The sequence below is a fragment of the Rhea pennata genome, chromosome 16 (assembly GCF_028389875.1).
Source record: "Rhea pennata isolate bPtePen1 chromosome 16, bPtePen1.pri, whole genome shotgun sequence".
Classification (NCBI taxonomy): Eukaryota; Metazoa; Chordata; class Aves; order Rheiformes; family Rheidae; genus Rhea; species Rhea pennata.
In genome coordinates, this window is record NC_084678.1 from 8912447 (window position 1) to 8939139 (window position 26693).

The 26693-nt window shown below is 37.7% G+C and overlaps 1 protein-coding gene across 4 annotated transcripts in view; it reads left to right on the forward strand.

Moving 5' to 3' along the window:
• The first annotated feature begins 4699 nt into the window (after positions 1-4699).
• Positions 4700-26693, forward strand: part of STAU1 (staufen double-stranded RNA binding protein 1) — a 33476-nt gene continuing 11482 nt past the window's right edge. For all 4 annotated transcript variants that reach the window (XM_062589148.1, XM_062589151.1, XM_062589149.1 and 1 more), the window contains exons 1-7: positions 4700-4871; positions 10388-10454; positions 15951-16227; positions 17353-17477; positions 19413-19569; positions 20982-21120; positions 21869-22034. In XM_062589148.1, coding sequence (XP_062445132.1) covers positions 16035-16227; positions 17353-17477; positions 19413-19569; positions 20982-21120; positions 21869-22034 — 780 coding nt within the window. In that variant the 5' untranslated portion in view covers positions 4700-4871; positions 10388-10454; positions 15951-16034. The remainder of the gene's footprint in view (positions 4872-10387; positions 10455-15950; positions 16228-17352; positions 17478-19412; positions 19570-20981; positions 21121-21868; positions 22035-26693) is intronic.

Here is a 26693-nt window from a genome sequence, read left to right on the forward strand (position 1 = left end):
TTTATGAAACACTTGCGCAAATAAGAAGCCAACTCTCCCTTGCAGTTGATAGTGGCAGAATACGACTCAAATTCAGGGGGCAAGGATTACTTGCTCTTTTTTGAATACAAAGTGGATAGCTGAAAGGGACATCTGTTTAGGATCTTTTGACATCACAGAGCTCTAATCTACTGTTTCAAATTCATAACCCTTCTTTGGCTCCTCTTGAACTATTTGTGGGTCTCAGCTTCCAAGTAATTTTCTGAGGTGTTTGCAGTGGAAAAGAATAACTGACTCTTGGTGTGAACACCTCAAGATGAGTACATATTCCTGTTAGCTTGGGTTGTGAATAGACCAAGATACTATCAGTATTCCTGGAATGGTAGCAGCACATACAAAAGTGAAGTTCTTTGTTTCCTCATTCAAATACGTGCTAAGATGAGACTCGTCCTTCTAGTGAGTCAGATGCTTCATTTTGAAATTTCTGATGACCAGAATATGTTCTTTCTCTCAGCTGACTCTTTTAACAAACAAACAAACAAACAAAAAAGAACTTAATTTTCTTGGGCTCTTAGTAGCTTGTTTGAGGGAGCCTTCCTTCAGGCTGTACTTCTCTGCTTCTTCCATACACTTTTCTGCTATTTCTACAACTTCTAAAGGAAAATAGTTTTCCTGAGAGTCATAATATTGTCAAGAAGGATAGATTGGATTAAAGTTTTCAAAGCAGGTCTTTGTACTGCTTTTCACCAGGACAAGATAACCACAAGGCACTATGTGGGGTTTCAGCTCAGAAGTTTTTCACAGCAATCTGTTTGTCTACAGTTCCTCACCCCCAAGAAGTTCACTTGTTCATATTCAGAAAAGATTTATCCATTTGGTGATCTTCCTTTATCTATCCAAAAACTGTATGGTTCAAACCGTCAAAAGTGCTGTTAAAAAGATGAGAAATCAATTTGAAAACATTTCATGAAACTTTTGAAGAACGGAGATGCATTTCCTGCAGCATGGTATGCATATGCTGACACTAGTTTGGCTTCTAGAAAGGGTCTAGCAGTAGTAGTGTGATTTAGTCAGCCTTTTACTTGGGGTGGAGTAGACTGTCTCGCCTAACACCAGCTGCCTCTTGTCGGACTGCTTCCAGTAGCTCATGCGAAGCTAGTTTGGATACAGCCATCCACTGTGCTACAAAACAGTTTGTCTGTTTCCTTGTCCCAAAACTCTGAATGTTTGGATGCCTTGATTAATGTCTTAAAACAGCTTTATCTTTCCTTCACAGAAGTAATAGTATTTTGTTTAAAACCTGTTATATTTTTTGCTGATTCTTTCAACAAAAAAGCTGGGAGAAGAGTCATGCATGTCATTCAGTCCTGAGCGGAAGTATTGCAAATATGTTTTCCATTAACTGTGTTTCAGGTATTTGCTTTCAAAACTGAGAATGTTAATTGAAATAAAGATATGCTCCAAACATGACTTCTCTATGAGAATTTATGTATATATATGTGTATGTATACACATATACATACACAAATATATTTATATATAAAATGGCAGGATAAATGCTTTTTTTTGCCTTAGTTTTCTACCTTTAATAATCAAATGAAGTCATCATCAACATTAATTTAGAGGAAATTTGAGATGTTCTTGGGGTATGCTGGCTAAAATAGTAGGTACCAGCTGGTACATAAAAAACTCTGAGTTGGGTTGATAGCTGGTTGCAGAGTGACTATAAAGGTCAAAAATTTTTCTCTCAAAATAATAATCTTCTAATTCATATGAGGTCAGAGCTTGTGCTAGACTTACTATATACATTAAAGATGAGATCATATACAGAAGAAAATACTTTATTAAAATGACAGCTCTTATAAAGAATAGAAAGTGACAGAGTTAATATTTTGTTACAGATGAGTAACATGTCAGAAAAGCAAAAAAGAATGGGTTTTAGCAAAGCTAGTTCATATATTTAGCTTTCTGGTTTAAAAAATGTTTTTGTGCCTGATATAAGGGATATTTTGAAGTATTTAAAAAATATTCATTACAATTATCAGATTTCTACATGAACATCTGAAAATAATATAATTACAGTATTGTTTCCTTAAAATTTTTATGGAAGAAAACAAAAGTATCAAATATTTTGCAGATTATTAGCTAGAAATAGGTCTCTGTCCCTCTTTGTCCCTCTAAAGTTTTGTTTAAGCTGCTGCATAAGGAAGCATGGAAGAAGTCTTTTATAACATTTTTTAAAAAGTAAAAATCATGTGCATACTAGAGGAGTAAAAATCTCATCCTTCAAAAGAAAGGACAAATGTGTTCGGTATTTGAGATATTCTGCCAAGTGCTCCTCAGACTTTTGAGTTACATATATATTTGCTTTAAATTATGTTCAACTTTGTAATCTGGCTGCAGATAATTTTTGGCCATTATGCAGGTTTTACGCTAACCCAGATGCTTAAAATTTTCTGGAAAAAAAAAGAAATAAAAAATGAATTTTTAATATAATTCAGTCAGAAAAAAATCTAACTTTATTTCCCTATTTCCACCTAACAATCTACAAAATGCACAAATGCCATTTCTTCTTTAGACAACATTAAGCCTTGCAGTAACAACGACACAACAGTTGAAGTTTCATTTCCTTCTGAAATATAACTGCTGCTGGCGTGGCATAATTAAAGCATCTAACAGCACATATTATTATGCAACAGACCGCAGGAACATATGAATAGGTGTTTAAGTGTGATATGGGTTATATATATATATATGCTTATATACTGGAGAATGTCTTTTAAATGCTATATTGTCAATTATTTTAAGTGTATGATGTATTTTCTTTATGGTGTCTTTGGCATCCATGCCAGTATTAAAGACAGAAATGGATATGGAACTTTAGGTATAATGTTTTTTATTTCTAATTGTTTTTGCTGAGATGTTTGTACTTGTGATTTTCCCCACTAAGTATGAAGGCCTTTGTATTTACTGTAGAATTAAGCTACGTGTATTTGGTTATTAGATGACGTGTGTTGCACGCCACATTTTATTCACAGAGCAGAGACAGAAATTACTGATTTGCAATCTAATGATTCTATGGGGTTTAAATGCAATGTTGTAACTTAAAATGTATTTTTACCTATTAAGAAAGATAAAATATTTCTAAAACAAAAAGCTGTCATAGTATCTTTTTCTGACAGAATGGATTGACTTAGTCTAACGTCACCGGGGACTGTTTGATACTGTACTGCATTTTTGCTATTTTTTTTGCTAGTGCAGACTTGTTATAAAAAGAGAAGATACACTACTTTAAAAAGTCATAACAGGTTAGGAAAGTGCTGGTTTTAAAATATTTAAGTTGAATGATAACATTTAAATCTTGTAGGGCATTTTGATTGCTACAGTGACTCAGGAAGGGAAGCCTGCGATGTCACAGGTGAACCGTGTGCTACTGTTACCCTAGTTTTCACTCTTCGCTCGCTAGCTGGGGACCAAACAGCATTTAATGGCTTGATTTATGTGACAAACCTAAAATTACAGGCTTCAATAGCAGCGTGTTGGAATTTTTGCTTTCCTAATGTGCAACAAATATATTTTTATCTTCTTTTTGGCTTAAACCAATACACATGAATTCACTCCAGGTAGCAATTTCAAGAGTCAAGAGGGAACAACACGAAGTACCTGACAGCCGAGGTTAAGTCAGCGGCAGTTAATTACTGGCAGCGTTGTGGGGGCATCGCTGCAAAGAGATTAGCAAAGATCAGGGTGGATTAAAGTTGTGTGTAAAAATTAAACAAATAGGTTTAGCTTATACGCCTTTTACACATGCTATTCGGACTGAAGCGCAGGGCTCAAAGCGGGCAGCGCGGCCGTGAGCCGCTGTGTAATGGCAGTCGCGCACTGCCCAAGCGGTGGGTTTTCTTCCCGGGCGGTTTCTGTTCGTGGCTTTTTGCCTGTACTTGCTGGTTCTACTTATCTTCTTGGGCTCAGCACGACTTCTCCTTCCCACCCACGTGTTTTGAAATTCGACTTTTTGTTCTGTTGTTCAAATAATCTGTCACAGTTGTGCTGGCGCTAACTAGATGGTTGGAAACAGCCTCTGCTAGCGGTTCAGCGGCAGCACCGGCGTTGATGCCGTTGGCCTCATGCTGAGCGGCAGGTCAGGCTTCCCAGCGGGGCCAAGCACGCGTGGGGCTGCGTTTCGTCCAGTAGTGCAGTGTAGAAAATGGACATCTTAAACACAGTAAAATGTGCTTTATTTAAACAGAAATGAGGCGCGAAGCACTACAGGGCTGGAGGAAAAGCCCTGCCGGTGCCGCTGTGTCGCCGCAGCAGTACAGCTTCGCTGGCTCCCGGGAAGGGGCTCCGCGGAGCGGCGCAGCGGACGCGGGGAGCGAGCCGAGCCCCTTCGGAGGCGGCTGAGAGCGTCCGCTGAAGCCGCGGCGACGCGGCCGCGCTGCTTCCCTCAGGCGCCTCCATCTTGGCCGGGCGCGAAGGCCCGGCCAGCGCGGGGCACGCCGGGAGTTGTAGTCGCCCCCGCCCTGAGCCGGGCCGCGGCTCCGCCGCGGTGCATGCCGGGGAGTGTAGTCCTCGCCGAAGAGGCTGTGCTCCGAGCCGGTCCGCGTGCTCATTGGCTGGGAGAGCGACGCGGGGCGCCGCCCGCGAGGGCTCGGCCGCCTCCGATTGGCTCTTGGCCGCTCCTCCTCCCACCCCCTCTCGCGGCGCGGTGCCGTCACTTCCTCCCCGGCCGGAGCTGGCCCCGCTCATTCTCTTTAGTGTTTGCCCTGTGCCCGCCGCCTCCCTCCGCCGCCGCGACTCGCCCCCCGGCCCCCCGGGACCCGGCCCATGGACTGAGCCGCCCGCTGGCCCGCAGCACCAGCCGGCCCGGGAGCCGCAGCCCAGGCAGCCAGGTGAGGGCGAGGCGGCGCGGCTCCCCGGCGCCGCGGCGGGGCCTAGCGGGGGCCGCGGCGGCGGCGCCCCGGGGAGGGGGCGGGCCGCCCCCTCCGCGCCCCCTGCGCCCGCCCGGCCGCGCGCGCGCGCGGCGCTGCCCTGCTCCCGCCGCCGCGGCCCCCGGCGCCCGCGGCCGGGCCGGTCGGGGCAGCGCCCCGCGCGGGGGGCGTCGAGCCGGCGGGCCGGCCCTGCCCGGCGGAGCGGGGGCCGCGCGACCTCGGCCCTCCCCCGGCCCCGGCGGCGCCCCAGGCTCCGCGGCCGCGGTGGCCCCGCCGGCCCTCGCGGGGAAGCGGCGCTGCACCGGGGTCCCGTGAGACGGGGCTGGTGGCGGCGCTCGGCCGGCGGCAGCCCCCGGCAGCGGCGGGCTGCGCACCCCTGGGGCAGGGCTGGCGGTGGCCCGGCCCTGGCAGGCTCCCGACCCCCCTGGAGTGGTGACTGCCGGCGTCCTGCTCCTCCAGAGTCCCCAGAGTAGGTGACAGCAGTAACTGGCTCCTTAACAGTCTCTGGGGCAAATGGTTGTGGCACCGAAACTCCTTAGCCTGAGCCAGCCCGGCCTTACGTCTGCGCTGCCAGTGTAGCAGGGGCGCTGTGGGGGACAGCAGAGTCCGCAGCCTCCGGCTTGCACAGGTCGCGGCCCAAGCCCCTAGCAGCAGGGTTGGCAGCGTCGGCCTTCTGTCTGACCCCAGCACCAGCAGCCTTTCTCCTTCCCTCCTGTCGGGTTCGGCAGCCGTGCCTGTCCCAGGCTCACTTATTCTTCCCCTCTGCCTTCTGGTTGTGACACTAAGTTTTTGGGGAGATGTGACAGCAACAGGTTTCTTTTAAATGTTTGTACTGCTTCTGTGTGTCCTAAGGCTATACAGGATTTGATTTGAGCGTTCTGCCTAGGTGATACCATAGCTAGTAACATTGGTAGTTGTTTTTCTGACTTGCCAGTCTGTTGAGATTGTTTTTTTCATCTTTGTTTTTCTGTCTAGTTTAAGACAAACTTGTGAGGAACATGGGAAAGAAGCCTAGGTGTAATTATAAAGGGTCAGAGCAAAACTGAAAACTTTGCTCCTTGCATCTCATATGGCAATGAAGTGAAATACGTGAACAGAAGTATCAGGCCTTTGTCTACTTTTAGGATAATATATTTATAAAATCTGCCTTCTAACTAGATCGTGCAACTTTACCTTATTGCCTTGCCCATATTTGCAGAGATGTGTTTTTTAATATTAATAAATATCAAATCCTGAGTTTTAATGATGCAGCTACGACTATGGTGTAGTAATCTCCGATTATGTATTGATTATGTATAGGCAACAGATGTGTATAGGCAAACTATTACAGAAATATTAACCATCATACATCAGCTGGATGTTTGTGATATCCAGGTGAAAGTTTAACAGTAGATAGGTTGAATTCTTTGCTATATATTCCATTTTCTGATTTTGGGTCAGAATTTCATTTTAAAATCTCTTTATGAAATGTATGCAAGAAAATAATTCCATTAAAGTTCTTTTTTATTATTGCTTTTAGGTAACCACTCCTTGTTTCAAATCTTTCTTGATGTTTACCAATACTTATTTTAGACTGTCTGTTATCAACACTAGTCAGTCAAACTGTTAGGTGTTTTGTGTCAAAATTCAAATATTCATATGTTGAAACTAATTTGTGATATTGTCTTATTGTAACTGTACAGGGTCAAAACAAAACTGGAAACTATGCTCTTTGCCTCTGAGATCTCGCTGAAAAACAGCAACTTTATTCTGAGGTTATACAAACTTTTTAAAACATTCTTTTTAATTTTAATCTCTTTAGTTTGTCTGGAATCTCACTCAGGGGTGTGATTATTAGATTTTTTTTGAAGATATGACTGGAACAGTAGAGGGGATATGTGCATCAGTTATATGTTTACTGTAGTCTGTATCTTTTAGACTTGTTCTACTTCATAAAAATAAAAATATTAATTAAATATTTTGCAATAGTACTAATTAATTCAGCTAGATGTAAGCCTCTAACCATTTATCTTTATTCATGATTGTCTTGCCACTTTCTGGTTTATGCTTTTGTGTCATATATGGAACTGTCTGATTTATGTGTACATCTGCTAAGTCCCTCTTCTCCCTCATATTTTACCTCAGAACTGTAGCTTTTCATTGCCTGTTCTCTTATTAATGATCCATATCTTAACTCCTCAACTAATTTGCTTGATATTTAATGTTTTCTGCCTTTGGAAATTCATCTCCTCTGTACTCAAAAAGCAACATGTAGGTTAGGAACTGTGTGAATTTTGAGCCTCATCTTTTTCTTCAATGCATGCTGCCTTTGAGTTGTACCTTGGCTAATCAAAGCCTTGCCCAAATATCGTAGAAAAAGATGGATTTTTGGAAGTGTCCTTCATGTTCCAAAATGATTGCGTGTGGGACAGAAGAAATTTCTGCCACCAAGTTCGAATTATTTGCAGTTCCTTTAAAAGAAGGGAGGAGAGAACAAATGCAGTATTATATGCTAGCCAGTATTTTGTCTAGATAACGATGCACTCTGGTCTTCCTGAGTCTGCAAACAACAGGTGAAAATTACTAGTTTTGCACTGAAGAGTCAGTCTGCCTTTGTGATAAAACCATAGCTTCTGGTTTGAACTGTGGAGAATTTGCTTCATTTGTTAAACCAGATCCACAAATTGTTTCTGGGTAGCACTGATACATTTGCTCACTTTTGTATAAAAGATAGTTGGTTGACATTAAGCGGTAACAGCTGTGGGCATGTAAAAATACAGATGACAGAAGTTAAGTACTAAATCTTGTGCATTCCACAGTGCATTTAATTGTTTAAATTCTGCCCAAGCACCAACTTAGATACCTACATCCTTTTACAGGGATAGGACTTCAATTTCGTTGTGTTTTGGTTCCCCAACTGTGAAACAGGGGTGAATGAACTTTCCTGCTTTGTGAACAGTTAGTTGTTAACGAAGAAAATATAGCCTTCCTTGCTGTGTAGCTGAAGCATCGGTAACTTTTAAGATGCAATGTATCATGAAGCATCCAGTTTCAGAAATAAATTAGTGCTAAATTTAGTCTCTCGGTTCCTGTTGATAAAACTTTTTCTTGGATATTCCTTGTGGCATGATTTTAGTCAGTGATCTCAAGAAGTGCTTGTAATTTGAATCCTAATGATTTTATCTGGTATCTGTTCTGTTTCTCATTGTGCTTTGTTCTCATTCCATAAAAAGCTCTCTCTGATGCTGGTAGTTCATGAATGAATGCAAAGAATGTTTTAATGGGATACATATGAAAGTTTGTAACAAGTAGCATAATTAGAATGTAATAACTTGTGGCCCTCCAAGTATGTGCATCCTAAGGAGTAGGACACCTTTCTGTATTCTGGTCCTGACTGTGAATAAAATGAATTTCTCTTGAGAATTTAGTCTGCATTGTATTTTCAAGTCACTTGTCAGAGTTCAGAACAAGTCTGTCATACAACCAGTGTCAGAAACTAGATCCCCCTTTTTGCCAAACCTTTTGTTTAACCACGTCCTTCCCTGATAAGGATAAGAGACAGCAGAGCAGAAAATGTACTACTACAGTCAGGTAGACAGAAGTATATACACTGTTAAGGGAATCTAGGGCTGGAAGGGACTTCTTCAAGAAATTAAGTAGTCTATCTTTCTGCAGTGTCAGTTATAGCAACCTCATTCTTAATGCATGTTTATCCGCTGTTTCTTAAGCTTTGCCAGGAGTGAAGTCACCTCTGTCGCCCAAAGCAGTATATTGTAGCGTACTTCAGTAATTACTATCAGAAATAGTAATGCAGCGATGCACTTTTTATATTCTTTGTTTGTCACTGTAAGCATAAAGAATGGATTATTCTTTTCCCTGCTAGCAACCTGTTACGTGCTGGAAGACTGGCCCCAGCCAGCCCTCTATTCTTCAGCAGATACACACCCAAATCCCTCAGTGTTTTTCTTACAGGTTATATTTTTCTAAAGCTCTGACTGGGTTCTTGTTTTTCTTTATTGCTGTTAACTGGGTTCACGTCTATCCTGAAAAATGGTACCCATGTGTGGATTCCAGCTCAGGTCTGACTAATGCTGAGTAGACAGATAAATTCATATATCTCAGGCTTTTTTTCTAGTTTTGCATCCCAATATGATGGCCTTTTTTTTTTTTTTTTTTTTTTTTTTTTAATGGCCTGGCAGTGTTGGCTTGTGTTAGCTTGTCATGTACTGTTAGTTGCAGCTTCTTTCCCAATATACTAGTATTGGCTGGTCTTTTTTCCATCCTGTGTTTGGTCAGCAGACTGTTCCTGTCTAGAGCTTAGTGCTTGTTCCTGCTGAGCTTAAGACATTAATTTCTGGGCCTGGTTGGACCATCAGAGGGCAGGAGAAAGTTCAGTTGTCTTTATACAACTTGATTTTGACCCTTCTTGGAATGTTATCCAGTTCCTTGTTTTTCCAGTGCTTAATTTTTGAAACCTTCAGAAAAAGTTCTAGAAGAAAAATTGAACTGGTAGAGCCGCAGTCCTCTCGTCTCCCTTCTTCATTCTGCAGTTAAATAAATAAATAAAGCAACTACCTGTCTTTTCTCAGACTTGTGTATCCTCATCTTGAATCATGGATTATATTCATGATTCCTACAAGATAACTGGTTATAGTCTTGAGATTCATTGCAGGGTTTTTAAAGGACTATCTGAAGTAAATTTGAGTGCTTGCTTATCTTAAGTCCTCTTCTAACCTTAATCAAGTTTGAGATCTTACTGTTTTGTTGCTGGTAGTAATAATGCTTGCCATCCACACACCATTGGCTTTAGTTAAGGAAAAGACAGATTAAACGCTCTGTGCTGCTTTTCAGAATAAAATAAGTTTTGATTTCCATTTAAAACAGTCCATGCAAGTAATAAGTTTCATATATGGTACAGAAAAATCTTTGTTCTAAAATGTTTTCAGCTAGATTGCTTTCATATACCTATTTGTGAGTGAAATCATTATTAGATTGGAAATGCAGCCAAAATATAAAAAATTGTATGAGATTTTTGCAGTTAATAGCTACCAAAGTTTCTCTGATTGGTGCCTTGCTTTTACTTTTTTTGTGTGTGCGTGAATTAAGGTTTGGGTTTAATTTCAGCCTCTGATCTTTAGGGCTTTTAGGAAGCAGGTTAATTTCTATAGTTGCGGAAGGAAGCCTTGCAATGGAAAAGTAAATTTGCAAGTCACCCTTAATAATCCTGCAAAGAGCCCTATTGACAGACTCCACTGTTTGTGTAAGGAAAATCACTTGGGTTTGGGGAAAGAGCAAGGAAAGAGGATTGTTGAATCAAGTTGAAATTTCTGCTTGGAAAAATGTAGCTCTGTTGAACAGTCTGTCAGTGAGAATTTAATGCTCATATGAGTTCTTGTCATCCAAATGGATGAGGCAAGCAGTGCAGTGATGAGATGTTTACTACTGAAGTTCTTGTAGCTTTAGGAAGCGAAATACTAACTCTCTGTTTTTCCTTTTAGGCATTCTCCATCATAAATACCCTTTTCAGAACTAAATCCAAAACTTCACCGTCTGGATCTCCTAAAGGTACAGGAAACTTAATGTTAGTTTCTTACCTTTTATTTGCATCATGTTAAAGAAACCACAAGCTGTGGCAAAGCGTAGTTATCCGCAGGAAGTAGCTTTTTTGTGTGTGACCCTCTAGCTTCTCTTTGCAACATTTCTGACAATTATGATACACGGAAGCCTCAAGAGAAATTTTTTCTGAAAAATATTGCATTCCTTTTTATATAGGAAGACATATATATTTTTATATATATGTGTGTGTGTATATATATATACGTGTGTGTGTGTGTGTGTGTATATTTTTTGTTGGTTGGTTGAGTGGAGTGAGACCACATTCACATCTTTTTGCATTTCCTTACTTGTCTATTGGTTAGCATAGTGAATTCCAACTTCTCATTTTAATATAGCAAAAAATTCTGGGAATGTGCCAGGCTTTGAGGGGCCAAAAAAGAGGGAAAGAAACAGAAAGAAAACCAAAAAAACTGAAATGAGGAAGAATTCATGTCTGTTTCGAAGTTTACTATTATCTATAGATCATTGAAGTTTTTAATGGCAGCCATTACTATTGTGAGGATAGTAGTCTAGCACAAAAGTATTGGTGGAATTTGAAATATTACTCTGGATTAGCCTTTTAGATAGATCAATGGAAAAGTCTGGAAGGGTGGGAAAGCAGCAAGTTGTGTGATTAACTTATGAGTGAGAGATAGGGTGGGAGTAAAACATCTGTTCATTCACCTATCTATGAGTCTGTGTGAGTGGTTGTAAGTTCTAACAATGCTTCCAGTATTGTGTAGAGGTCACTTACTTTGTAGTAGTATTTATCTTGAAATGTCTGAAGTAGCTAAGTCAAATTACTGGAAAAATCACCTAAAATACTAGGATCTTTTTAGCTTTTCTGTCCATTAACACAGTCTTTATAAATGGTTAGTCTCAACTTTCTAGGTTATGGTGCTTTTTCTTGAGTAGAAAGAATCTCTCGTAGCATATATAGCACAATGCTTTGTAAAACCATTGTAAGCCCTTTTATTTTTCCAAAACGGGATAACTTACTGGTATAGATTCAACTTTTGATCTGAATATGGGGGAAAAATGTGAAACTGATTTCCTGGTGTCTAAGGAGATTGATATAGTAATTATGTAGAAACAAGCACTCATAGAGATAGGTTAAAAAAATACGTTAATTGAAAATTTTCATGTACATTCCGACTCAGTGCTCTCCCTGGTAATAAATTCCTATTCAACTGTAGAAAAAGACTGGCATACCCAGATATCCAGGTGTTTGGATGCCATGGGGATAAATCTTGAGGAATAGTATGTTCTACAGTCTTCAGATTTATATTTCAACTAAAGATTTAGCTTATTGATTCCTAAAAATTTATTTTTTGGTGTGCATTGATGCTTTCCTTCCTCTACTTTTTTATATTGATACTTGCTTTCTTGTGAGATTGGAGTCTTCTGGATTTGCAGAAGGTACATGAAGGCTGAACTCCTCCAGTTCAGTGGCTGGCGAGGGGAGGCCACGTGGTGAATCCCCAAGAGGTTTGCTTAACGCCCCTCCCTGGGCCTTTACCAGGCTGTTTGTTGAACGAGACTGAGTGGCCAGAGCTTGTCTAAGAAGTTGAGCGGTTGGTCTCTAGGTTGAGAGTAAGCGGGTTACGACCTATGAACACATCTGCAGTGATTTTCCATTGTGCAGAAGTGGAATGGGAGCAGCTGAAGTCCATTCATGATTGGATCAGTTTCCAAAACCTTATTTTTCAGGTACAAGGATGTGAGCTCCAGCCTCCATAGGTTTTGTGGATAATGACTGAATTGTCTGTCCTGAGTATTATTCTATCCAGAAGTGCTTGAAGAAAAGCTTTTTCAGACTTGACAGTGGCGGTCTCTTGATGGGGAAATCTGGGTGGAACAGGCTGAGGCTGAGCTTTACTGGTGTGAGGTGCTGCCTGCTAGTGCTCTGCAATAAATATAGAAAGTGAACTAATAATATCCTTGTCAGGGACTTCCCTTCTTGGAAAAAAAAAAATACTAGGGCACTTGAGGGAGATCGGTGTAAAGGTTTGACTAGTATCATGTGAATAGAAGATGAGAATAAGAGAAAGGCATACAAGTAAACTTTAAGATAATTTGTTACTAACATTTTTAAGTTGAATCACAGCATCTCTAGAGCTCAACATAAGTGAAATGATAATGTTGTATTTTCCTGTAAAGTATGTACTGACATTCTGGCTATAAAATGTCTTACTGTTGTTCTGGTAATGTACTGATTACAGACCAGTTTGGATTCCGCAGTAATATTTGTTTTCTTTGCATCCAGGAGGCTGAGACTTCTAGTAGGACAGAGAATTATAGTATTCTATATTGAACTGTCTGAGAAATGAGCAGTCTTGTGGGTTTTTTGTGTAATTTTTAACCACCATCCACAGCGTTATACTCTTTCTTTATGAAACTGCGGAGTGAGTTTTTATTTTAAAAGTTTTTAAAATAGGCCTTCATACATGTCAAAAATATTGAAAAATATTTAAGCTACAAAGTAGCTTAAACTAGTAATCTTTCCAATTTCTTTGGAAGTCTTACTCTAATTATTTTGTTGCTTTGGCAAAAGTGTGGGTTTCTTCACCTCAGCTTTCTTAAGAAGTCAGATACGCAGCGATTTTAAAGATGCATTCGTTTCATAGTGGTCCATGAACATTTAGCAAAATACGTTTCTTATGTGGTGGGATATATAGTGAATTTGTGTTACTTATCTAGGCTGCTTGGTATTATGTGTTTTAGGTTTATTGTAAGCAACTCTGGCCTCTTGCTGAGATCCAGAATCTCCCTTGTTGTAATTTGCGGAAGTATTATTTTTGTACTGTAATTTTTGCTTGGAGAACTAGATGTAATCAATTAATTTTGCACCACAGTTCATCTAGAATATTGTCTCATAGTAGTAGCTTAATAGTTAGATTTCATTTTTAGTGACTATAATGGTCATGGATTATTCAACTTTTATTGTGTATGTCAGGCTTTTAACCATATGCAGATGAGCAGAACATTTTGAATAATAAATGGGAATCTCACGGAGTGGATCTTATTTTTACAGCCAAATTTAACTAGCTAGTTTTTTTAAAAAAAAATTAATTAAAAAATTAGGTCTTTTCTAAAGACCTAATAACCCACTTCAAAACTCTGGAGTATTTCTAGGTAGAATGCAACTTTAGAAACATGTTTATAAAATCACACTGTTCACATTTTTGTGAGCACAATAGTTTCACTTAATAAGAAGAAAAAATGATGAGGATCTGGAATTTTGCCTTTGTACACAAAAGGATTGCTTTGGTAACTTAATAACTAGATTAGATACTGCACTTCATTACAAATCATCCGCAACTTGTAATGGTGACAGTGAAGTTGAAAGATCTTTTGCATACAGTCCCAAGTAGAAAATAAGAGGGAAACGTCCATGGACTTCAAATACCCAGTGATAAGAGTCTGCCTGAAACCAGGAGACCTCTGGGGAATTCTAGCCAGAAATTGATTTGATGAGATGCTTTTTTTAGTGGAATTTGCTACTGGTAGTAAACTGTTTTTTGCTGCGTTGCGTAACAGTTGACTGGAAAATCACTTTAACATATGTGTTTTGCAGCTGAAATCCTGTGTTCCCTAGAATTAGATAACAGCAAATAAATGAACGATGGTGCTTTGCCTTTAAAAATTAAGCATTTACAAGTGGAGTTCTTTTTCAGAAGAATTTCAGACTTCCTTTCCAGCTTCCTCTGAAAGATCCTGATTTTATTGACTTCAAAGCCATACATTTTTGTGTTTTCTTCTTAAAATGTGTGTATTAGAAACTGTAAGTTAAGTTGCTTTGAAGGGCATTGCACTTTAAGAGAAGAGAGTTAGCATTTCTTATTGCACCACAAGAGTTTATAGTCTTATCTAGGCAATTATTGTTGTATTATATTTGAAAATTTTCAGCATTTCTAGTGATACTCCTGGAAATGAAACTTAATGATTATAAAATTATTACCCTAGAGCCTCACTCTAAATAATTTCATCTTTACCTTTCAACTTCTTGGAGCTTCATTATATTCCTAATACTTCTCACAATTATAGTGTACCTAATGTGTAACTTCTGCAAATTTAATAGTCAAATATAGGATTTATTTTGAGTATAATCTATGTAAATGGAAGAGGTTTTCTGAACAATAACAAAGTTATCCAACTAGCAATTTAATAAGCCTGACACATTAATGATAGTTCTCCAAAGTAAAAATATTCTGAGCGGTAGGTTTGTTTGTATTTACAGAGGGTGGGCAAGGAGTTGAATATTACAGATTATTATGTTGTTTCCCAGAGTGTCTTTCGTCTACTCTGATCAAATAAAACCTTTGTATGCATGAATGTATTAGCGTAAGTTCTCCTCTCAGATGTTCTGTCAGTAACTAGCTGAAAACTTCACCTTGACTCATTGCTGCTCCTCTCGCTTTGGAAGCCCATTCACAGGCTCAGAATTTGAAGCTCAGTGAGCACTTCGGTAGTTGTGTTGCTACTAATAGCTCCCAAGAGATATCTGGAGCAGTAATTTTACTTTTACACTTCATCTGTAAATTACGAAAGAATAAGCTTTTGTTTGCTGCCCTACAGTTGAGTAGTATGTGTGTTTCCAGGAAAAATATATTTAAGTTGACTGTAAAACTTATTTTAAATAAATAGATTGATATGTGGGTCGTAAGTGGATAGTGGCAGCTGGGTTCTGGCAGCAATGATAGTCTTCAAACTGGCAATCTCTTAGTATATATTTAGGTTGAACTGTCTGAGTATGGAGATAATGTTGCAGCCACATGTAAGAGAAATCTATCACTAATTTGTCAGTGGAGAAAAGACTTGTCACAGTATTTCACAATGATTGGTGTAAGCTCATTGCTTGGAGGATTTTTGGTTTTGCTTTTTAATTAATATAGCTGCTTACAAGGGCTTTCAACAATTGTTTATGGGGTTGCAAAGCCAAGTAACTCCAATCTGACGCTTGAACTGTGAATGAAACACTTCCTGGCTCAGTTGGAAGTAACCTTCGAAATACATGTAGCTTATAAAGTTTGTAAGCTCTTACATAAGCCCTTATACCTTCCTTCCTCCCTATAATAGCTACTTTGGCATTTTCTGCTAGACACCAGTTGTATTCCTCTCACAAATGTTTAGACTTCTTGTTGATTATGAACAATGAAAAAATATATATGGTAGAGGGTGTGTGCTCTGAATAGCTGTTCTGTAAAGACTGCATTTTTTGTTTGCCTCTGAGTTACAAACTTCAATTTCAAGTATCAAAAATGCATGAAATAATCTCATCATGAAAGTGTTCAATATATCAGCAGTGGCTATCAATTTAGGTAACTGGATTTGCTATGTAAGTGGATTTAATGATATAGAAAGCAGATGGCTAGATGATCTTAATTGAGCAAGCAAAAATAAAGCTTCTATACTATATGAATATTTAGTCTAATTGTTATGTTTTTCATCTTTACAACATTTTAGGTCAACTATTTGGCTTCATCGCATTGAGTTTGCCTGCGTTCAAAGCTGTTTACCTACAGTAATTTGCTCTGGTTGGAAGTGAACATGTCTCAAGTTCAAATTCAGAATCCTTCTGCTGCCCTTGCAGGGAACCAAATATTAAATAAGAACCCGTCTCTTTCACAGCCTTTGAGTATTCCTTCTACTACTAGTTCTTTACCCTCTGAAAATGCAGGTAGACCTATCCAAAACTCTGCTTTACCCTCTGCATCTGTTACATCCACCAATGCAGCTGCAGGTAATATTGATTTTCCTATTAATGAATGCCTGTATTCTTTGTGTCTATAGATTGGCATGGTATCGTCCTGATATTAGTACCTAAAATATTTTTAAAGTAGTATTTACACAACTACAGTGGCATGTCATTCTTTATTTCTATTGAATGAGACTGAGACAGATATAAGGATACTTTTCTACAAAGTTCTAAGAATTAGTTAAAATATTTTTTATAGTAAAGAGTACTTTAAATTGTTGTATAAAAATTAAGCTTGTAAAACATTGTTATCAATTTTTTCCATAAGTAACTTGTTTTAAATAAAGTATTTCAAACAATATCTATTTTTTCTATGTCTGCTAACAGATTGATGCATGGGTATCACTCAAGATCTGCTTGTATCTGTAAAGCTGTATTCTGTTTTACAGTATTTGTTTAAAACTAGTATTCCTTAGTGTCCTTAATGCATGCAAGATTGCATATGCTTTATTCATTTAAAAAAAACTATTAATAAGAATATTGGAAAATAAATGGAATAATAATTGGATGCTTAAAAATAGTGTCTTCTAGGCTTCCGTGGAAAAAGGGAAATAAATCATTAATAGAAAAATGCAGTGGCTGGAGTTTGAAGCAATGCAAAAGCAATTTTGTCCTGGTCTAGTTCAATTATAATCAGTTTATTGATAAGTATACTGTAGAGCTAAAGAAAGACAACAGAGCTAATTAAAGGTAATAAATAAAAAATAGATAGTAGATTTAAAACAAGAGAAAGAAAAAGAAACAAACTGACTTTTGGGGAATTACTCAAAATGAATAACTGTGATGAGTATGTTTGTGATTTGCTCCTTGAAGTATGCCATATAAGATCTAAGCTGATAACTTCATAACTTCATAGTTACGATTTTCATTAACACATAAATTTTAATGATACTGTTGTAGGCATGCACATTGCATCAGTAGACTGTTGCCAGTTTGTCTAATGGCCAGAGACATCCAACCTGGCGGCTTTCTTCTGCGAAAGGGTGTATTGCAGGCAACTGGATGCTAGGACAATGTGTGCTTCTTTATGTTAAAGACTGTAGGAGCATTCATCACTACCTGCCCATTTATCTGTTTTTATTTATTTATTTTTTTTGTATGATCTTTCAGCTCCTTCTAACATGGCAAACCCCAAAGAGAAAACCCCAATGTGTCTTGTGAATGAGTTAGCCCGTTTCAACAAGATTCAGCCTGAATATAAGCTTTTAAGTGAGCAAGGTCCAGCTCATTCTAAGGTAAATGCTGATATAAATTTCTTGTTGTTTCTGTTGCTCATGGTCACCTCTGCAAGTGGAAAGGCAAAGTATATGTTTCTGGTGCAAGATAATACAGAATAATAGAGAGGAATAGGAAGCTGATCAAAGTACTGGATATAATGAAGTGCAAAGCTATTACTACAGGCATTCTAAAAAGCTGATGTCCCAAAGTACATCAAGGTTGAACCTATATGTTACCTAAAATTTAGGCGTTTGGGAGAGTTGTTAGCACCTTTGTGAGGTGAGTGTATTCATTTGCAACTTCCATTTAATCATGCAAGATTTGCCCCTTCCAGTCTTAATTTTTTGTTAAATGTGAGATTTCATTGTGAAATCACTTTATAATGTTATGCTAATCTTTTGTTCTGTATCTTGCCTCTTGTTCTGCAAAAAAATTTTGTGTTTTTCCTCTGGTGCATTTTAATATTTTGAGGTAAATCCCACCAATTTGTAGTCCAAATTATCCTGTGAGATAGGGGAAGGTTTGTGGCACTTATTCTTCTTTAGAAAAATGCTACTTCGGTGCTTTTGTGTGTACATATAATTGGTGAGGTGCAAATCTAAATTCATTATTTTGTCTAGAGAAGTTTAATTGCTCGCTTTTAAGGGGGTGGGGTGTCCTCCTTCCTTATGCATATCATAACTGAATATTGCTTTGCTGTGGCTCTTTTTTTCTGAACATTTGTCTGTTCCAAAACAGTTACTTTAACAAGAGAATCTTTAGCTCCTTGTAGAGGGAGTATGTAAATGCTTAGAGTAGACCAGTATATGTACATCCCAAGTCAATGCGTGTGTCTTACAATGTATCAAAATTTCAGTATTATACAATTCCTTTAGTGTTAGTCTGTTTGTATTTGGGAAGATAATTTTACAGGCATATAGCAAATATACAAGCAATTTATGTTGCTTCAGAGAACACTGAAGAAGAGAATTTTAGCATTATTAAACTTCTTACCCTTCATTGGAGATCTGTGTTATGTGAATATTGAGGTTAAGACATAGAAGAAAAATCAGACTAGTATGTTTCTATTTAATCTTGCATCTTCTCCTTAAGCTGTTTCATGAAACAGACTTAACATTTTATAGTAGATGAATTGCCTTGGATTTGAATAATATTAAGAACTGAAATCTTTTGTCCAAGGTATGTGTAATGCCAGCTTCAATGTGCAAAAGCAGGCAAGGTTTGCATTTGAAAGCAAAAGTTTCAGAATAACGTTCAGAGCATCTGTTCGCATGTGTTTTCATTCTGATTAAAATTAAACTTCATTTAATTACCAAGGAGACCTTGGCTTGCTGTTGTATGATTAATTTGTGAATTTTTAGGTCAATATATATCTTTATCTCGCATACTTAAAATGAAGTGCCACAGAGCTTTTGCTCTATAATCAAATAGACTTGTGCACACCTGTGGTCATGTTGGAGCATTTATAGCATAACATGACCTTATTCTCTATATGCAAACTACTGAAAAAAAAACTAACTACTTAAAAAAAAAAAAAAAAAAAAAAAGAAAGAAAAAAAGAACGCGTTAAAGCAACGATTGAGTTATGCAAAATGAAAATGAGTCTGAATTTAAAGGCAGCTGTTCAGGATAATTTTGGTATTCCAGCTATCCATGTATCTATATTCATTGCCTCTTTTGTTTTTTAGACTGTGTGATCTCATGCAGAATGGAGGAGGACAGTTACTAGCCACAAATTTTTATGAAATGCTTAGTTCAGTAGTGGGAGAAACTGCTAGATGTCCAAAGTTTTTAGACTCTAAAGACAAACATGGTAGTTAAGGATGTGATAATCCAAGCTTTCTTTAAGTTTTGCGCTACTAAAAAAAGGCATTTTTCTATGTAAGATAATCTAATAAATGCTGTGAATTCTGTTTCAGATCTTAGTAAAATCTGTATTTTCTATTTGTTAGGTGTTTACAGTGCAGTTGACTCTTGGGGACCAGCACTGGGAAGCTGAAGGAACTAGTATTAAAAAAGCGCAACATGCAGCAGCTGCCAAAGCTTTAGAAGGGACAAAATTCCCTAAACCTACAGCTCGTCCATCTCGTAGCGAAGGAAAGAATCCAGGTATGTACCAGGACAAAATCATTACGAAAACAGCCTGGAATATGACCCTCTCATTTTTATATGTATTTTAAAGTTGAATAAGGATGAATAAACCCACTGTTTAGCTTAGTGTTTTGTTTTGTAATACTTGGTAGAATCCTGGAATAGATGCTTATCTTAACCTTGAAATATGAATCCTAAATAAAAAATCCAAACTAAAAAAATCAATGAGGAATTTAGTTAAAGCAAGGAATAATTTCTCATATGGACAAATAAATGTTCTTAGTAATTCTGATATGAATTCAGAAACTTAATGGCAAAGATTTCTTTGTAAACATTGTAGTTTAGTGAAAAATAAACTATTGAATGTGTCTTGAGAGACTGGATCAGAGCTTTGAAATATGCATCATTTGTATTTCTGTAAAGAGAGGCAGTTGTTCATTTGTATAAAAGCAGATAAGCTGTAGCTAGTTATGTCTCTGACATTACTGAGATTACTTATAAGCTATCTTGAAAATGTAAAATTAAATGTAAATTAGCTTCACATCTCACCTGCACATGTATGATTGTTTAGCATTTTCGTTTAGTCAGTCGAATTTAAAAATCATTAGGATAGTGTTATAATGCTCATCAAAGGTTAAAACTTAGGAAAATACAGTTGGTACATGTGTTTTAATTCTTTCTTTGAAAAACACTTCATACAATGAACAGAGAAATTATAAAAAATTAGCAACAGCTTCTTTCGGCTGTGAATATCCGTTCTGTAAATTCGTCGTCTTTTGGCAATTGCTGTATAACAAAATAGTGCTGTCTAATAGACGTTGATTTTTCAGCCTGTGTTAGAAGAGTGACAATTTATGTGACTGCTCTTTCTCAGATGAGAATAATCAGTTAGTCAATTCTTCATCTACATGGGGGAATCTGCTTGGGAAGAAACATTTATAGCTGTCAATGGCAGCATACCTTGTTATTTGAAAGACAAGTTGTTATTTGAAAATGAAGAGTTATAAAGACCCTTTCTAAGTCATTGAATACAAAGAAAACCATTTGGTCATTATCAATAAACATTAGAAGTAAAGGATATGTAGCATGCCCATCTAATTTAATTTTTTTCTCTAGGAAGAGAAACTTGTCTGTTCTGCAGACCACTTTGTTAGTCATTTGTAAAACATCAGTAGCTTCACATTTTTTCAAAAACCATCAAACTTAATTTTTGTAATGAGATTTGTCATTTTTACATTCATACTAGGCACCTAATTTAATATGCATTGTATAGACATATTTTCATTCATTGGTATTCATATTCATTTACACAAGAATAATGCATATGGCAAAATTTCAGCCCAGTTATCCCTGCTTTGAGGCAGTAATGGAGTTTACATTGTTTCAATCTCTTATGAAACTTAAACAACTCTATTTTCCTATTTGTTTAGACAGTGTAACCCCCACAGTGGAGCTAAATGCACTTTGCATGAAGCTGGGAAAGAAACCTATGTACAAACCTATTGATCCTTATACGGGGATGAGATCCACTTACAACTATACTATGAGAGGTGGTGCTTATCCTCCACGGTACGTATTGTATAATATTTTGATTTTGTAATCTTTTATCTTTGTACTTCCACTCTGTTGATCTGAGTGCTCTTTTGAGGCCATCGTCTCAATACTAGCTAGAAGTGTAGCACGCCTTATAGAGTTATTCAGCTTGAAATATAGCCAGCTTAGGATGGGAAAGGCTTTAATGAGCATACCTCTTGAATATCTACATATAATCTACAGGAATATCTATCTATTTAAAGATTTTTTCATTTGAGGGGGAGGGAGGAAGAAGAGAACTGAACCCATGATTGAAGTGCTTTTGAGAGCACTGACAAATAGCCAGATTCACTAGATGAACACTTAAAATTATTTCTTCTTTTTCCTTTCTGTATGAAAGAAAAAATGAGGAAAGGTTTGACAATCTTCCTAGAACTGACTTTAAATAAATCGCATCTTCAGTTTAAAGAATTTTATTTGAGCATAGGACTTGAGAATTTGAAACTTACTGCTCTGCTAGGTTTATAAAAACATACTTATGCTGTCTTTCTCTGTTCTTCTGGTTGGTTAGAAACCTGTAAAACAAGAAATATTGATATTCAGTTTCAAAGTCTCTCACTAAAATCTTTTAGACTTCAAATCAAAATTTAGCTTTTTAATATTAGTGCTTCAGAGCTGAGTATTGGTTACTGATATCCAAGAGACTCATCCACATATAACTTGCATTTCTAATCAATTACCTTGTAGACCACATGATTTGCTTACTTAAATCTCTTTCTTGTAGGTACTTTTACCCATTTCCTGTTGGGCCCTTACTTTATCAAGTTGAGCTTTCAATTGGAGGGCAGCAGTTTCATGGGAAAGGAAGAACAAGACAAGCTGCTAAACATGATGCAGCTGCTAAAGCACTGAAAGTTCTGCAGAATGAGCCCTTGCCTGAGAAACCAGAGGTGGGAATTGATTTTAGTGTTGTAAGCATAAATTGCTAAGAGAAACTAAAATATTAAATTTTTTTCTAATTGGAAGGAAGACTATAGTGAAATTTAATTTTGTACAGTAGTGTTGACCTATTTGTGTCCAATAGAAACATTTTAATTAATAAAAATGGAAATAGAATTTTCTTAAATTAGGTTATATTAATTCTTTTACTGTCATATTTTTCCACAACAATGCTATAGAAAACTGATGGATATGAGTGCTGGAAGCATATATAGCAACTAATATTTTTTTCAGGTACAGGTGATGTATAAACTTCTGAAGAAGAGTCAGATCAGGGTACATAGGTTCTACTACAAGCAACATGGAGATCACATGAGTTGGAGATGATGTAGGAATTTTGCTTAGGTTCCAAAGAACCATGGAAACTCTAGAAGATCAGGAAGTTCATGAAAGTAGTAAACTCATATTTCTAAATGAATGTAGGAAGCAAACTTGTAGCCCATTGTATATTTAATGTTGCCCAGAATGTCCTACTTTAAGACCTTGTTTTTTTGTTTTTGTTTTTTTTTCTCACTCTCCCCATGCCTTTTAAAGTTTCATAGGCTAGAAGAGTCACTGCTTGGATGTGAGCTACTTACAGGTCCTGGGGCTGAGTTGACTACATGCACCCTCTCTGTATGTGTTGGCTGACTGCTCCAGCCAAAGACTTGAAGAGTGCATCTAATCTTTCCTATATGGGCTCACTATACACATCTGAATTATAAAGGCTTGGTGTTAGAACTAAGAGGAAGAGATTTATTTATGTACTCCATGCTTGCATCTAGGCTATGTTGAAAAGGAGGCCGTGGAATATAAACTTAGAAGTGAGAGAGAGACTAGGACATTGCCAGTGAGGTTAGGAACAGGGAGTGGAGATTAGTAATAACTTGCAATGTGGAGAGCCTGGGAACTTGCTGGATACGGAGTCTGGCTATCTGCTGAAACAGGAAGATGAAGAATAACAAGACAAGAAAGAAGGGATCTGAGACAGAAAAACTGTCTGGGGGCCTATCAGGATTGCCAGAGCAAGAGGTCCTAGGATATGTGTCATGAAGTCAAGGGAGACTGAGCAAAGAAAAGTGTGTTTGTGAGAGAGAATTTTGCTCAGGTAATTAGGCAAAGATATTGGGTCTGGTTGAGAGAGGTTGCCTGGGAGGTTGTGATGATGATAGTTCAGGTGACAGAAAGCTTTTCTGGATAAAGAGGAGATGTAGATAGTGAAATGATGGAGACCAATAAGAGTCAAGAGAATAAAAGTGCTAATGGAGAAAAGAGTGATGCTAGAAACAGAAGCTGAAAGAGTGGAGATTAGTTTTGCACTGAAACCTAGAACTAGTGGTAGGGTAGAAGCTGGACAGGGACAAGCTGGAGGTAATCAAGCAAAGGAGGTCAAGTCTGAGAGGGATGGTCCTCTTCAGTGTAGCGGAACCCTGAGTTCCTGAGTACTGTCGTTCTGTGCCGCTAATACATTATATCCTCTCTCGCACACATCTACATAGAAGATAACCTACTGTCATCAGTCATTTTTCTACCTCAGGCAGCAAAAGTCTGTACGCTGAACCTAAGGAATCCAACTCTGCAGAAAATCCTATGATGACATGTAACTGATTTTTTTTTCTGTTCACTTTTTGAGAAAGGTTTATGTGCAAGTGACTTTTTGAGTATTTGTAGAGCTGTGTTTTTAAAGTTGGGAAATGAGGTCTTCAGCACAAACACTGTAATTGTCTTTACATGACCATGCTTTTTCACAGCATCTCATTCAGTCTAAAGGGAATGAATTGAAAGGCAAAGGAAGTAAATCTAGAGAGCTTCTGCCTTTTTTTGTGGGGGGTGGGGATGGGCAGAGAGATATGACCAAAGAAATACTATAGTGAATGAGGCAAGAAATTGCAAGAAGGGAGAACTATTTTAAGAATAAAACAATTGAAACCTATCTTGGGAGTTGAATTCTATTGTGACCTCTGCCATAGAGATGCTAGACAAATCTCTTAAACTAAACTTTCCTGTGAAACATGGGTTTGATGTTTTATTGATGCCTGACTTGTCTACAAAATGAATAGCAAGTGCAGCTATGTTTAAGGAGAGCAGTCCCTTGAACACAAAGTATTGTGTTATATAAGTACTCCAAAAAGTCAGATCTTTGGCATTTCAGATTTGGTATTTGAGTACTAAGGTCATTAATATTTGTAGCTTTCAAATACTATATTGTTATGATCATAAATAAAGGAATTATTGTCTTCATAACACGCATTTATTTTTGCAGTGGACACAGAGATGATAAAATAGGGAATATTTTTCCACTAAGTGAACACTGTTCATTCTTGCGTTCAGTGAGGCAAGATCCTTGAAGGATACTATAATGTAAGATCATAAGAAATAATATTATAATGCATGTATACAATGGAGGCAAATTGGTTGTACAAGCAGACTTAATGTTGATACTTTGTACCTGTAGTTTGACGTTGCCAGTAATATTCCTTTTTAATGTAGCTGTCTTCCTGTAACCTATAAGTCTGTGTGTGTGTGTGTGTGTATTTTGTATATGAGTACACCTGAGCTCTTGTATGTTTAGACAGAGCTATGCATTAGAAGGAATTGTTGAATAAAATGATTAGGCTTAAATGGTAAGGAAGACAGTTTCCCAAACTGAGTGGGATTTGTACTCAGAGTGCAAATCCAGAAGCAAATGACAAGAGAAAGATTTTGATAATACATGCTCTCAACTGGGCAAAGCTCTGAGCAATCCGACAGAATTTTAAAGTTGACTCTACTTTGAGTAGACAGTTGGATTAGGAGACCTCCAAAGGACCTTTCCAACCTAAATTAGTCCAATTCTAAACAGAAGCTAAGATGTACAGACAGAGACAATACAAGGTTACTTTGCGCATTCAAAGACAGAGATAACAAAGCATAGGTTTACCCTTCTAGCTCAGGATTTAGGTAGGAATTCTAACTTTTGTCTGAAGACACTAAAACCAGCATTGCTTCTCTATTTTTTTTCCCCCAACTTACCTGCTAAATATCAGATGTTCTGTACATGCATGAAAAAAGAGTGATAGCCGTATTGAAATCAATGTAGTTCTCACCAGTGGGTATTCAGGTTTTGTTTATAAGCAGTCTTTGGGGAACTACATGTTGAAACAGTTCCTTGCAAAGCAGGTATCTCTCTTAAAGGACTGTATTACTTCTAAATTTTGTTTGGGATCTTTTTAAGATACTACTTTTGGTTCCTTCTGTGACTCTTCACTCATTAAAAAGTGAACAATTTGATGAAAACTAAGAGTAGTAAATGCTCATATTTGTGGCCTCCTTTTGATTTACAGGCATAGGTCCCTTGGAGAGTTTAGTCTATGCACACATGCAAACTACTGTGAAGCCTTCTGCTTTTAAAAATCATCTATCTTTAGGTATGGGAGGGAAAGAGAAAGAGGGAGAGTGTGTGTGCATATGTGTGATTGACTTATAAAATAAACTGATCCAGAGCTCAAGTACAGGTAATATAATTTTCAAAATAGCTATAATCTATTAATTGGTATTTTGCTATTAACTTAGAAAAATACATTCAAAAATAAACGCCTGCTTAAAGCATGTGAACAGACTTGGAATATGCCGAGAATAAACACCATAATATAGCAGATAATTTCTCAGTATTTCTTCACTAGCCTTCTTTTGAAAGAATTTTAAATGGAAAAAATCTAATCTGATAAAGAGAAGACTTGGTCATTTTATCAAGGCAAAATATAGGAATTTGTAAATTCTTTTGGAAAAACTAGAATACATCTTAAATTATAAGGAGAGAAAAAAATACTTGTAATTAAAGTAATTGTGCTAATGTTTTGAGAGTAAAGGCAGTGGCAAGTTATTCCTAGAGATGCTGGTGCTAAACATTCTGTAACACTTAGGCCCTAATAAAATAAGCCCTTAAGAGTTCAAATAACTTTGCTGGGTGTATGATGCTTTTCATTTTGAAAAAAACATTTGCATTTGAAATAGGTGCTAGAATTTGATGATCAAGACTTTCAACTCCTATTTTCAATCTTAATTTTGCCAAACGCCACCTGCTGAGTGTTGGTATATGGTTCCCCTAGTGTAGACTTTTGCCTCTACGTTTCTCCTGGGCTTTGTAATGCACAGTGCATTACGCTTTTGGGAGTGGTGCCATCACGTGGCCTCCGTTTTTGCAGACCTGATGATCGTGCGTGCTATGTACATGCTCGTGCTCAGAGTTTGGAGCCTGGATACTGTAGCGAGATTAGATCAGATAAATATTTTTGTTCTAAAAAGAATACTGGGCTGTGTGCAGTCTTCTGAAGCATTTGCAACTCAGACCTGAAATGCAAGGCCAGTCCATAAGAACAGTGAAAAAATGTGATGGGACAGTTTGAAGGAGTGAAAACCACAGATTAATTTTGTTTTGGAAGAGGTGACTATAAATGATGAAAAACAAACTATCATGAGAAACAAACTATTCCTTCATGTTTTATCTAATCTGCTAGTAATGGAGATTACGGATGCTTGCTACCATCAAAATGAGTTTTAATCAATGAATCCTCTTTAGCATATTTCTGCTTTTCCAATAAAATACATAATCATTTTTGTAACCTGATTGCGTAAACACTACTGCAGCCAGA